This window comes from Urocitellus parryii, chromosome 5, assembly GCF_045843805.1.
Source record: "Urocitellus parryii isolate mUroPar1 chromosome 5, mUroPar1.hap1, whole genome shotgun sequence".
NCBI classification, from domain to species: Eukaryota; Metazoa; Chordata; class Mammalia; order Rodentia; family Sciuridae; genus Urocitellus; species Urocitellus parryii.
This window is the reverse complement of record NC_135535.1, coordinates 15180523-15195107: the sequence shown is the minus strand read 5'-3', so window position 1 is coordinate 15195107 and position 14585 is coordinate 15180523. Positions and strand designations below refer to the sequence as shown.

The following is a 14585-nucleotide window of genomic DNA, read 5'->3' as shown; positions in this document are numbered from 1 at the left end:
TACACATATTCCTTCAAGATCCTGTGTTCATTTCTTTTTGTGTGTGCTGAACTCAGAGCTTTGTGCATGCTAGATAGCATTGAGCTATGTCCCCAGTCTGTGTGAATTTCTTTTGTGTGGTTTATACCTAGAAGTGGAATTGCTATGGTAATTAAGACTATTTTTAATTTAGGGAGTTTTGTTTGTTTTTCGTTTCGTTTCTTTTCTTTTTTTTTTTTTTTTTTAATGTGGTGTTAGGGATCAAACCCAGGGCCTTATGCATGCTAGTGAGTGTTCTACTGCTGAACTATATCTCCAAAGCCTGTTTTTAATTTTTTGAGGAACCAACATACTATTTTTTCACAGATGCTATCCCATTTTGCAATCTCTCAACAGTGTGCAAGGATTCCAGTTTCTCTACATCCTTGCCAACAATTTTATTTATTTTGTTTTGTTACAGTAGCTAAACTAATGGGTGTGAGGTGTTATCTCATTATGGTTTTGATTTTTATTTTCCTAATGATTGGTGATATTGAACATCTTTTTATGTGCTTATTAGCCATTTATGTCTCTTATTCGGAGAAATGTCTATTCAAAAACTTTGCCCATTTTTGAATTTTTTTGTGGTACAGGGGATTTATACCAGGTTTGCTCTACCACTGAGTTGTACTCCCAGCCCCTTTTTATTTTTGAGATAGGTTTCGTAAAATTGCTCAGGCTGGCATTGAACTTGTGATCCTCCTGCCTCAGTCTCCTGAGTTGCTGGGATTAAAGGTGTGTCCCACTGAGCCTGGTTTAAATCACATTGTTCATTTTATTATGAGTTTAGGAGTTCTCTGTGTATTGTCTTATATATAATATGCAAACATTTCCTCTCATTGGGTCTATTGCCTTGTTACTCTGTTGTTATTGTCTTTTTGTGGTACTGGGAATTGAACCCAGGGTGCTCTGCCACTGAGTTACACCTCCCTCCTTCCCCTGTTTCCCCTGCCCCCTCTAGTTTTGACACAAGGTCTCACCACTTAAGTTGCTGAGGCTAGTTTTGGAACTATTCCTGCTGCAGGCTCCCCAGTAGCGGGAATAATAGGCACGTGCCACTGTTCCTTTTGTTGCCTGTGTATTTGGTGTCATGTCTAAGAAATTATTGCCTAATCCAGTAGGTGAGAGTCCAGCTTCATTCTTTTTTTTTTTTTGTTTTGTTTTTTTGGTTGTCATTGGACTTTATTTTATTTATTTATTTGTGGTGCTGATAATTGAACCCAGTGCCTCACACATCTAGGAGAGCACTCTACCGCTGAGCTACTACAGTCCCAGCTCCCAGCTTCATTCTTTTGCATGTGGATATCTGGTTTTTCTAGCCACCATTTGTTGAAAAGACGGTGCTTTCCCTGTTGAATGGTCTTGGCACCATTGACAAAAATCATTTGACTATATATGTAAGGGTTTATTTCTGGGATCCATTCTGTTCCATTGGTCTGTCTGCCTTTGGGCCAGTACCACATTGTTCTAATTACTATAGCTTTGTTTTTTTGTTTGTTTGTTTTTTAAAGTTAGTTTTTATAATTTTGTTCAATTTTTTTATGTGGTGCGGAGGATCAAACCCACTACCTAATGTGCTAGGCAAGTGCTGTACCCATCCCTAGCTTTGTTGAGTTTTAAATCAGCTTTTTTCTTTTCCTTTTTCTTTTTTTCCTTCAAATCAGTTTTGGCTATTTGCAGACCCTTGATTCCATATAAATTTAAAGATGAGTTTTCTATTTCTGCAAAGAAATATCATTTGGATATTGATAAGGATTGTATTCAATTTGATACTTCGGAGTATTGACATCTTAATGGTATTGTCTTCTAATCATCATGAATGATACACTTTTAATAAATTTTTTAATGGAATAATTTTATTTCTGTTTGTATTTATTAATTGAGCACTTAACATTGTTAGGCACCATTTTGAGATTTAGGGCAACAAAGATGAATTCAGTGCAGTGTCTGTTCTCTAGTGATCACTGATTATTTACTTACTTATTTGTAAGTAAATAAGTACTTTTTTTTGGTGAGTGTTGTTTCAGATATGAACAAGCTTATATAGGTGTTTAGAAAAAAGGGAGTTTACTTTTTCTGGAGAGATCAAGGAGAAGGGGGGTTTTATTTTGTTTTGTTGTTTTTATTAAAGTTCTCAGCTCTTTAACCTGATTTTCTGTAGATAACAGTTATCTAAAGAGCTCCACAATGCATGCCCTGCAGGAACATAGTCACTAAGTGAGGAAATAAGATATAAATATTATGAAAAATGGAATAACAATTCAGGACAACAATAGAAATATATTACAAGGTAGTTTTTGAGTAGTTTCCCAGTGAATTTTATTCAAATAATAATTGCTAACTAAAGTAATGGACAAGCCCACTGTGGTCCGGAATTCTTCATTCCAGAGGAAATCTTCCTCACTCATACTCTTCCTATTCTCCATCTTCTTCCACACCTCTGCTGATTACTTTTTATTCTATCTAGAAGCTCCTTGTAAGGGGTTTACTTTTCCCCCCTCCTGTCCCTAAACATTGGTTCATCATTTCAACCTCTTTCTTTTCCCTCATTACCATGTCCTGCCAGTCTCATTCTAGATCTGACAGACCACCTCCATTACAGTTGCATACTCAAGCTAATGAGCCCTATGGGTAAATTTTATGTAATCTGACAGATCAAAGCAAATGTCTGCTTAAAATCTTCTTATGGCTCCTCTCTGTCTTAAGGAATAAAAGAAGCCTTTTTAAGGGGGTGGGGAAATCACTGTGCATTTATTCTTGATCTGCAGCCTCATCTGGGAAATCTCTTCTTCCTGGTCAGTCCTCTTGCATCCTCTATTCATGATTCCATCAAATCTTTGATGTGAAATTTCAGCTCTTACCTCAAGATAATATGCATATGTTTACAAATGGGGAGCACCTGATACATGATTCAGGTTGGGTACCAATGTCAGTGTATTTATTAAATGTTAGTAAAACTTCTTTTCACCTTTTTAGATAAAAATTAAAAAATAGAATCTGCACTCCAGTGGATCATTTTATGTGCCAATATGGTTGCATATGCCCCACACCACTTTGCAGTTTAGACTTATTATTTCCATGGATTTACCCTATATTCATTCTTTATCTACCATAACCAGGCTTCTTCATCTACTACTTGCCAGCACAACTCTGGTTTAAGGTCATCAATAAACTATCTTACCATAGGAAGAGAAGGGCAGAGTAGTTTGAATACAGAGTCATCTTCTGCCTACTTGCTGGCCTGCCTTCCAGCTTTTCTTCTTCTTTTCCATTCTTCCTTGAGGAGAAGGAAGAGGATCACAAAAGACCCTGAATAACCAAAGCAGCTTTGAGCAAGAACAATGTGAGAGGCATCTGATTTCATAATATATTGCAAAGCTACAATAATCAAAACACTTTTTTGCATAAAAACAGACATACAGATCAGTGAAACAGAATAGAAAGCCTGGAAATAAACCCACACATATACAGTCAACTGTACTTTAGCTGGATGGCAAGAATACACTAGACCCTTACCTCACACCATACACATTCAAAATTGATTAATTACTTAAATGTAAAATCTGAAACAATAACTCTTAGAAGAATATTTAGGGGAAAAGCCTAGGACCTAAATAGGCATTTCTCCAAAGAAGAGAGATAAATGGCCAGTAGATAAATGAAAAGTGTTCAGTCAGCATCACTAATCTTTAGAAAAGTGTAAATCAAAAGCACAGTAAGCACCTCACATGTGTTATAATGGCTGTTATAAAAAAATAACAAGGATTACTGAGGATGTGTAGAATGGGGAATTTTTGTAAGCTGTTAGGAACAATGTAAACTACTATTATGGTGTAGACATTATAGAAAACAGAGAGGTTCCTCAATAAATTAGAAATAGAATAGAATTACCATTTTTGATCTAGCAATCCCACTTTTGAGTATATAGCTAAAGGAAATAAGATCACTATCTCGAAGAGACATCTGTACTCCCATGTTCATTATCACCATTCACAATAACCAGGATATAGAAACAAATATCTATCAGCAGATGATTGAACAAAGAAAATGGGGCATGTACATATAATAGAATATTATTCAGCCTTAAAAAAAATCCTGTCATTTACAACAACATAGGTGGCTATAGAAGTCAGTATAATAAGTTAAATCAGACACAGAAGGACAAACACTTCATGATCCCATGTTTATGAGGAATCTAAAATAGTGATACTTATAGCAAATAAGACAGTAGTGGGGGTGTGGGTGTGAGTTGGGGGAGGTATCTTCCAAAGAACACAGAATTTCAGTTATAAGTTCTGGAGATCTACTGTACACATAGAGCCCGTAGTTAACAATACTGTTTTGTATAATTAAAATTTGCTGAGGGGGTAGATCTTATGTGCTTTTACCACAAAAGAAAAAATTATTTTAAAAAACTTCTTTTTAATAAAGTAAAAGGGAAGTCATTTGGAGATCTTAAGATTTGTTTTAATAGACTTTCCAACCTTGAAAAAAAGATATGAACCACAAAATAAAGAGCCATTTGACCAGAAAGATTTATTAATATCTGTAGACATACATGGGCTATTAGCATGCTCATCATTGTTATTTGGTGTTAAATTTTGTTAGTTCAGTGATTGATAGAGGACTAGATTTTAGATTGTCTTCCCTTTGCCACAAAGCTTTAATTGGGCTTTACGGAGCTCTTAAATAGACCTTGCTTTTGAATCTGCATATCAGGAGGGGGCTGGGAGCCAGAGCCAGAGGATGTCATGTCCCAGTGATTAATGATCTCTAGGAAGCTGAAAAGGAGAGAGTAATATACACAGTATTTCTACCCCCTGGAGTAGGAATGCAAACACCATTGTGCAAATCTGTGCATAGTCACTGACTTCCTGGTAGCTGGAGAATTTCATACACTCTTCTACCACAAATAAAACTGTCAGAGAAGTGACAGAGCTCAAAAAGCTGGCCTTCCTTACTTAAAAAGAATAGCTCAAACACAGTGAGCCAGAAAATTAATTTTGTAGTTGTTTGGGAACCCAGTTGTTTAATAAGAAATGAGAATATGGGAACTTTTCTTGAAAAGCCTAAAACCTCCAAATATTTGTTGATTCCAGCCCTACATGTGGTTTCTTAAATTTACTGAATTCCTGGAAACTGTTTAAATTTAAAGGGGAAACATTTTTTTGTAATGAAATGCCCTATCTTAAACTTTTCAGTCTGGTCTTTGATAGATTTAGAGAATCATACTGTTGATGGAGTCCAGAGATTATTGTCTTATATTTAGGGGGAAAAAAAATTCTAACATTTCAGAATGGTTTGTATAGTTTTAGAAAGTCACTCTTAGGTAGTCTTTTTTTTTCCCCCTATGCTTTTTTTTTTCCCCAGTGAATTTATTGTATTTAATAGCAATTTCCAGATGCTTATTAAATCAGAAATGAACCATTTTAAACTATAAATAAGGTACTACAGAAGCTTGCAAAAAATTTTTAAAAGAAGGTTTGTGGGGAAAGCATTATATTTCAACTACCTTTGATTATTTACAAATAACCAAAATTAGACTTTGTGTAATAGAAATAGGGGTAGATTTTAGTGAGAACACCCAAATAACTTGTATTTTATCAAGAACTGTTTATTTATAGACTGGATAAATTATTTTTTTGCTCATATTTCATATTTTAATGCTCTATACATTATTCCTCATTATTCTGCATTGATTTAATTTTCAAACAGATTTCTTACCAATTTTTATTTTTCTATAACATAAAGAGAAAGGAAGTATTTATTCTTGGAAGAATAGAACCACAATTCATGGCAAAGGAAATAAAAACCTTGGTGTTTTTATTTTCCTATTTTTTTAATAGTGTCACTATAATTTAAATTTTAGACTACGATGATCTAAATTAAGACAGTATCAGATGGTTTAAGCCCTGAACTTGGTTTCCAAGTGGTTAGACTTTTAAATTGCATTTGCAAGAGTTTATTTTTAGTCAGGATGTGGTTATTTTTAGATCGGCTTCTCTGTCACTAGGAAATGTAATGCCTGTCTTTCCATTGTTGTTTATCAGGAAGTTCTGAGGCTCAGGCATTTAAGATCCAGTTAGCATATAATACTACCTCTTCTTTTAGATGAAAATATGAAATAATACCCGAAGGGAAATATGCTCATTGAGAACATGTCTAAGTTTTAAACGGTTAGTGTCATTTCTCTTGTACACTGAGTAACAGAACAAGGTTTTCAGGGAATGCCCAAAATACAAGGTTTGAGTTCCCCCTACTGGTGCATTTCAAGCTCATGTATTCCTTAATGTATAATCAAAAGGCCTAGGAGATGGAGATTAGAAATGAGGCTATTTCTAATCTTATCATTTCTGATGAAAGAGAAAAGAAACACCATTTTCCTTTTTTCTGTAAATGTCTTACACAAAATGGGATGACTTAAAAATTGTATTTGTACATCTAGAAAGAACAAAATTTAGTACTGCAGTGTTGACAGCCTATTGTGATAAGCTGCTTATATGCATTTCTTCTTGAATGCTTTATGGTGTAAGCTAAGGAATAATAAAACACTAGTGGAAGCGGGTGTGGTGGCACATACCTGTAATCCCAACAGCTCAGGAGGCTGAGGCAGGAGGATCTTGAGTTCAAAGCCAGCCTCAACAACTTAGTGAGGTGCTAAAGCAACTCAGTGAGACCCTGTTTCTAAATAAAATGTATAAAAGAACTGGGGGTGTGGCTCAGCGGTTAAGCACACCTGAGTTCAATTCCTGGTACCAAAAAATAAATTAATTAAATTAAAAAGAAATAAAACACCAGTAGATGCACAAAAGGATTTAAAACTGCCCCCTCCCCAAGAAAATGCAAAGCTAGCATTGTTGTCATGATAAAATTAAAGGGCTGGCATTAAAGCTCACTTAATCCTATTGTAGCATTTCAGAAAGTGACCTGACATAATTTGATTTTTGTCTATCCATTTTACATCTGTTCTTCCTAATTTTGTCAAATGTAGTATTTGAGACAGTTTTTATTTTCTTTTAGTAAGGTCCAAGTAATATTAATGGCTTATTTTGAAAAAGAAAAATTTTAACTGACTTCTGAAAGTCACTTCTGAACTTATTATTATTATGTTTGCATTGTAAATGAGTGTTCAATCAAGTTAAAATATTGTATTTTTAAATTGCTTTTCAGCAATGCAGTCAACCTTTTAAGCAATGTTCCGGTCTCTTGTTTGGATGTTCTCATTTGTCCATTAACCCATGAAGAAACAGCCCAAGAGGCAACGACTTTAGATGAACTGCCCAGTGATAAAACAGCTGAGAAAGAAACAGTTTTGAAAAACAATACCATGGAATACAATGGTATGAATATGGAAGCCATTCATGTTTTACTCAATTTTATGGAGAAGAGAATAGACAAGGTAAGGCTGACAGAGTGGAAGCCTTTGAGAAGATGCTTCTAAAGTATGTAAATGTGCCCTACATACAAACAGACCACAGAGCATGATTTTTAAATCTAAGCTTTTTTTATATAGCTGACATGTTGCTTAATTCTACTTTAGAAAGCATTTTATTGTAATATAGGATGAATTACTGAAAAGTAATGAATTTATTTGTTTAATGCTGAATATTTGTTTTTGCAACATGTTTACCAAATTTGTAACTATTGCCTGAAAATAAAGGTAAAAATAATTACTCCTTCATGTAGGTACTTTGAAAGTCTCAAAAGTAAAAATCATCCCATCAAAAAACTTGATGATATTTTCTGTAATGCCTTTAAAAGACATTTTTTTTAAAATTTTTTTCCAATTTTCTACGTGTGAACTGTTTATTTTCTCTGATCTGCCACTCAGTTTATCAAGTAATTATGTTAAAAGGCAGCAGGGGAGCATAGGTAGGTCACCATAACCTTTGTTTCATTTAAGCACATAGCTTGAGCTGGGGAAACCCTAGAAAATATAGGAAAATCAAGGAAGGATAAAACCAGTCAATAAACATGAAGATAACTGGGGGAAAAAAATGGAAATATTGTTAGGAAAAAACTAATGTATCCTGCTCCCCACCACCAAAGAAAGTGATTCATATGCTCGTTACATGGAGGAAAAGAATACTTTCAGAAACTAAACTAATAGAGCATGTATGGTTTTCTTTGTAGGGAAGCAGCTATAGAGAGGGTCTAACTCCAGTTCTCAGCTTATTAACAGAATGTTCCCGAGCCCATCGAAACATCAGAAAATTTCTCAAAGATCAGGTAACTGCTTAATGCATAATACATCTTAAAGTTAATCTTACTGTATATGTTTTTCTTTTTTTTTAACACAAAACTAATGAATTGTCACATAATGATTTTCAGAAAATCAGAAAAGTTGGTTTTAATCTTTGGATTCTTCCAATCAGGAAATAAGTGATCTTGCTGGGGATATAGCTCTGTGGTAGAGCACTTGCCTAGTATGTGCAGAACCATGGGTTTGAGCCCCAGTACTGCCAAAAAAGTTAAAAACAAGTGATCTTGTATAATTTTTTGAGTCATTCATTCATTTATCCAACAAATGTTTATTGAGATTTATGTGTTGTTTTATAAGCATTGTTCCGAGTAATGGACAACAGATGAAATCTGTCTAACCCTGACCTTTGTAGAGTTTACCTTACTGTGGGGGATAAAAAGTAGATAAATATATAATGTACTAACAGGAAATGATAAGTGTTCTGCAGAAAGTTTTATAGCAGGGGAAGAGAAAGGGAATATTTAAGGGGAGAAGGGAGAGCCTTTGTGAGGAGATAACTTTTGAGCAGAAAGTTGAATAAGTAAGAAAAATGTCTCTGAGAATGTCTGGAAAAGGAATCTACTAGAGAGAACAAGTTCCAAGTCCCTGAGATAAGAGGATGCTTTGGGGGATTGGGGTTGTAGCTCAGTGGTTGAGGGCTTGCCTCGCATGCATGAGGCACTGGGTTCGATTCTTAGCACCACATACATGCAAACATATGTAAAATAAAGATATTGTGTCCATCTACAACTAAAAAAATATTTTAAAAGGAAAAAAAAGGATACTTTGGTATGCTTAAGGAAAAACAAGGCAGCCTGTTTGATTAAGCAAAAATACACAAAGGAGAGAGTGGTACATCAAGTAAGAGGTAAACTAAGTGCCAGATAACACCGGTTATAAGGACTTTTGATTCTAAGTGAGATGAGATAACATGAGTATTTTGAGAGGAGAAGTGAAGTGATCTCATTTATATTTTAAGATTGCTCTGGCTAGGGTAGACTGTAGAGTAGACCTTATTGGAACCAGGAGACCAGCCCAGAAGAGAACTGATGGTGACAGGTTGGCATGGGGTGAAAGCAGTGAGTCCATATGTTGGGATATGTTTTGAAAGTAGAACTCGTATAATGTGCTGATAGATCAGGATATGTATTGAGAAAGAAAGAAAAAATAATCAAAGATGACTTTTAAACTTTTTGATTATAGTTTAAATTCTAAGTCTTTGCTTCTAACAGTAACTAAAACTGACCTCTAAAATCCCAGTTTCCAGCACCTCCTCTTGGTGCTTCAATTCAGCGTTCTGTCAATCCCAAGAGGAGTGGCAGTCTATCATTCGTTTTACTCCATCACTTACCTCTTATATTTTTTTTCTTACCCAGGCTGGATCTCACCTGTAGTTGTTTACTACAATCTCTATTTTCCATACATTTTTAAAAATTATTTTTTAGTTGTAGTTAGATACAATACCTTTATTTTATTTATTTTTATGTGGTGCTGAGGATCGAACCCAGGGCCTTGCACGTGCTAGGCAAGCCACTGAGCCACAACCTTAGCCCCTTTCCATACATCTTTAACTAGTATTTCTCATTTCTTTTCAAGTCATACTTACCTGCAAAAATCCAACAAACAGGTTAAATGCAGTCTTCTATTTACTCTGGGCTTCCACTGAGCACTTAAATAGGGTAAAGCAATGTAACCATATGGATTAGTCTGGCCCTAAGTGGCTCACCAGAACATTCCAGGATAATTATTTTATATATAACTCCTTTTCTTAAATCTCTACCATCTATTCTCTCCACACTCTCATTTGTTGACCTTACTTTCTGTTTCCATAAGAAATTGACAAAACTTCATTTTTCACCATTGCATCTACTGTCTGTCGTATTTTTAGCGTTAATACTTTGCCTCTTCCTCTCTCAGTCTTTGAATTATCCCCACTACTGTCTGTGGCCAGCATCTGTTCTGGATCCATTTCCCTTTTACCTGATGAGCTTTGTTCTATACTTATTCTTTTTCTCTCTTCTTATATTCAACTTTTTTTTAATGTACTAGATTATTTCTGCCAGCATCCAAACACATCTTCCCTCTTAAAACAACAACAACAAAAAAACTTTATATTAATCCTACTTCTCTGTGTCTTCCCATTTCTCTGCTTGTCTTTATGCAGTGTTCCTAAAGAGTTTCTATATTCCTCATTTATATTCTTTGTAGTTAACCTTTGACTCTCTCCTGGACCCTCTTTAATTAGGCTTTCATGCTTTCTACTCCAATACAAAGGTGTTTATCAAAGTCAGCAACCCAATATTGCCAAACTAATAGTTCTCAAGTCTTTTCTTTTTATTATCCAATAGCATTTGGTCTAAGTATTCCCTCCTCCTTGTAATTCTTTCTTTATGTGGTTTCTAGATAAAGTAGAGAACCTCTTCTTTGATGCTTCTCATCCCAACTGTAAATGTTTGAGTGCCCCAAGGCAATACTGCCTTGTCTCATCTCTACTTTCCTGGTGATCTTATTCAGGAGTTTTGATTGGGAGTGTGCTGATGACTCCCAAGTTTTTCTCCTAGCTGTCATCTTTTCCTAAGCCCCAGACTTACATATTGAACTGAACTGCCCACTCATCTCCTCCCATTGAATATGTAGCAGTTAACTTAAGTTTAACATGTCCCAAACTTTATATGATTTCCTATGTCCCTAACCTAGTCTTCCCCTTCATTCCACATTTCAATATATGGTGCTACCAATCACCTCATTATTCATTTATTCATAGAATTTCCCCTAATAAATGAATCAGGTTTATTTTGTCTGTCTATATTTATGATAAGATTTAGTAAATACTAATACATAGTGCTGATGAAGAGAAATTAGAAAGTTGGGACTGTATGTTTAAGGAATTCACATTCCATTGAAAGAAAAGAAAGCTATAAACACATAAATAATCATCTAAGCTTCTGTATAGGAAGTCTTGAGCCATGTATAATGTAGATACAAAAGCTCATGTGGCCTACTTCTGTCCTCAAGAAACACTACAATATAGGAAAGCAGGTGAAATATAACAGGTAAAAAGGTAAAGACACAAAGTATATTAATCTGTTTTTCATTACTATAACAAAATATCTAAGGCAGACAACTATATAAAGAAAATTGCTTTACTATTTTGGCTCATGGTTCTGCAGGTTCAAGGTTGAGGGACTATATCTGGCAATGGCCTTCTTGCTAGCAGAATAAGGAGATGTAGGACATCACTTGGAGAAGATAGAGCACTATCTTTGTTTGTCTCTTCTCATGTCTCTCCCCCACATCTTCTTGTAAAGCCACCAATATTCAGTTGTGAAGGCTCTACCCTCATGATCTTGTCTAATCCTAATCACTTCTCAAAGGTGCCAGCTCTAATCACCATAATGGGATTAAGTTTCCACCCTCTTAATGACTCATATGAAAACTTGGAGGATATACTCAAACCATATCAAGACCATTGCATTCTACCCCTGTATCTCAATGTTCAATGCAAAATACAACTTTTCCTTCCGCAATAGTCCCAGAGTTTTAACTTATTCTAGCATTAATTCAAAAGAACAGAGTTTTATCTAAGACTCAAAGTGAGCTCATTTTCTAGCTGTGAGCCTAGAATATCAAAATAAGTTATCTCTTTCCAGCATACAATGGTGGGAGGCCATTATATACAATGGGATATACCTTCCCATTCCAAAAGGAAAGAATAGGCCAATACAAAGGGTGAATTGCCCCAAAACAAGACCAGAAACCAGCAGGGCAGACCCAAGGGGTTGGTCCCCAAGACCTGAACATTCCCACCCCTACAACTTTGCTGGTCACAGCCTTATAGGACTGCATACTAATGTGGGTCCTGGATGGGTATGACATGTTGCTAGTCACTCTTGTCTGTCTAGGATCCTTACCTTGGTTTTACTCCCACATATCTACTATATCTACTATGCATCACTCCATTAGGTGCTCCTTGAAAGGGCTCTGACCCTGTAGCATATTTCTGCTTGGCTTCCCTGGCCTTCCTTTGAAATCTCAGTGAAAGCCACCTTGATTCTGTAATTCTTCATGTCTGCAGAGCCAGTACTATGTAGAAGCCAAAAAGCTGTGCCTGGCCTGGGACAGGATAGGTGGCCTAGAAGATTTGTGAAATGCCCTCAAAGCCTTTTTCAGTTGTCCTGATAGTTAACATTCCTCCTGCTAAACTTTTTAGCAAACATTCCCTTTGCCTGGTCCTCCTTGGCTATACCTTTACACTCTTTTTCTTTGCTCCTTCCTTTGCCAGAGTGTGAATTCTCTAAATCTTTCTATTCTGTTTCCTTTTGCTCCCAGCTCTTGCCATGAATCTGACTAAAAACAGCCAGTAATTCCCATGTCACAGCCTGAATGCTTTGTTGTTTTGAAATTTCTAGTCCATCATTATTAATTTCAGCTTTCCCTAAGTCTTGAGGCATGGATGCAATACAAATTCTTTGCAGTGGTGTAACAATAATGACCCTATTTCCAGTTTCTATTCAGATCCTCATTTTCACCCAAAACTAGTTCCATAGTCTTCTGAGCCCTTATTAGAATAGAATCTCCCATAACTATATGCTTAGAGCATGCTAGGCATTTTTTTTTTTCATTCCAGCTGTCTTAACTACTGAGCTACATCCCCAGCCCTTTTTATGTTTTATTTTGAGACAGAGTCTCACTAAGTTGCTTAGGGTCTCCTAAAATTGCTGAGGCTGGTGATGCCCCTGCCTCAGCCTCCTAAGCCACTGGGATTACAGGGCATGTGCCACCATGCCCAGCTTGAGGCTTTTTAAAAAAACTGCTCCTCCAAACTCTTCCATTCTCTACTCATCTCCCAATTCTAAAGCTGCCTCCACATTTTCAGGTATAGTTATAGTAGCAATGGCACTTTGGTACCAATTTTCTATATTAGTCTGTTTTTCATTACTGTAATGAAATACCTGAGGCAGGCTAACATTATGAAGAAAACTGGTTTATTTAGCACTAGAGATTTAAGGACAAACCACTGGCATTGGTTCAACTCTGATGAGAGCCACAAGGCACTGTGGCAGACGCATATGCAGGAAGCATAAATCACATTTTAAAACAGAAAGCCAAAGAATAAATAAGTCAAGTTTGTTCTTAACAACAGCTTGCTCTCACAAGAGCTTCAGAGTCCCACAGAACTGACCTTAATCCTTTCTAAGCGCAGTTCCCCAGTGGCCTAAGGACCTCCCTGTAGGCCCTACCACGTAGAGGTATCACCATTCTCTCAGCACTACCACACTAGGGACTAAGATGGAGCTTGGGGTTTGCATTCAAATCATGCCCAAACCATAGCACAAAGCATATACAGAACTCAGCTTGCTTCTGAGGAGGGTGCCTACTGACTATGATGATCAAGAAAGCAAAACTTAAAAAGTACCAAATGATTGGATGTGGTAGCTCAATAGCAGAGCTACACACCAAGACCAAGAGAAAAAATATATATAATAGCTGATTACCCTTGATAATAGTATAAATGAAACTCTAGTTATTATGACCAGTCATTACTGAATACCTAATTAAATCCAACTCACATATACCCAAAGAAAATTGGTTTTGATTATTCCATATATGGACAGTTAGAAAACAGATGGTAGAAATTACTTATTCAGGCTGAATTAGTCTTGAGAGGCTTATAGAAGAGGTGTGTATTTAGTAGATTTGAAAGAAAAACTAGACACAATTTATCAAAGTAAAACTTGTTGGAGGGTAATAGTACTAAGGGAGAAATACATATGTAGTTGGGGAGTGGTAGAAAACAACAGCAACAATAAAATTACATTTTAAAAAAGGAACCAAAATAAATAGCTAACAACTTTTACATGGTAATATAGATTTTCCAATGTGGGACTATGGACACATGCTATATTTATTACATCTCATTCTTCTAGAAATGAGAGATAAATATGGAGTACAGTTGGCATAATCAAATAATAATTTTTTTGCGTAATTACTTTGTGCCTTGTACTGTGCTCTACCCTCCCAGATATATTGAAATATGAATTTTATAACATTTGGGTAAAGTATTCAATTTTCTGAGATTTAGTTTTCATTTTTTATTTATAGCCTTATCTCCAATGCTTCCAGTACTTTGTGATACATGGTAGGCCCTCAGCTATAGAAAAAGAGAGAGGCAAGGAAGAAGGTTAGTTGACTGAATAAAATAAAATATTCACAAAAGGTCTGGCATATAGTAGGTGCATAGTAAATTATTACTTGACTTTGTGTTTACCCTCATTTCCTAGCACAAGTCCTCACTATATAGCAGCCACCTGCTACAGTTTGGGTA

At 35.8% G+C, this 14585-nt stretch overlaps 1 protein-coding gene across 6 annotated transcripts in view; it reads left to right on the top strand.

Moving 5' to 3' along the window:
• Ric8b (RIC8 guanine nucleotide exchange factor B) overlaps nucleotides 1–14585 on the top strand; it is a 107389-nt gene that overhangs the window by 52510 nt on the left and 40294 nt on the right. For all 6 annotated transcript variants that reach the window (XR_003301574.2, XM_026397106.2, XM_026397143.2 and 3 more), the window contains exons 5-6: nucleotides 7189–7417; nucleotides 8152–8247. Coding sequence is in view for 5 of the 6 variants with exons in the window: in XM_026397106.2 (XP_026252891.1) it covers nucleotides 7189–7417; nucleotides 8152–8247 (325 nt within the window). In the remaining variant the exon portion in view is untranslated. The remainder of the gene's footprint in view (nucleotides 1–7188; nucleotides 7418–8151; nucleotides 8248–14585) is intronic.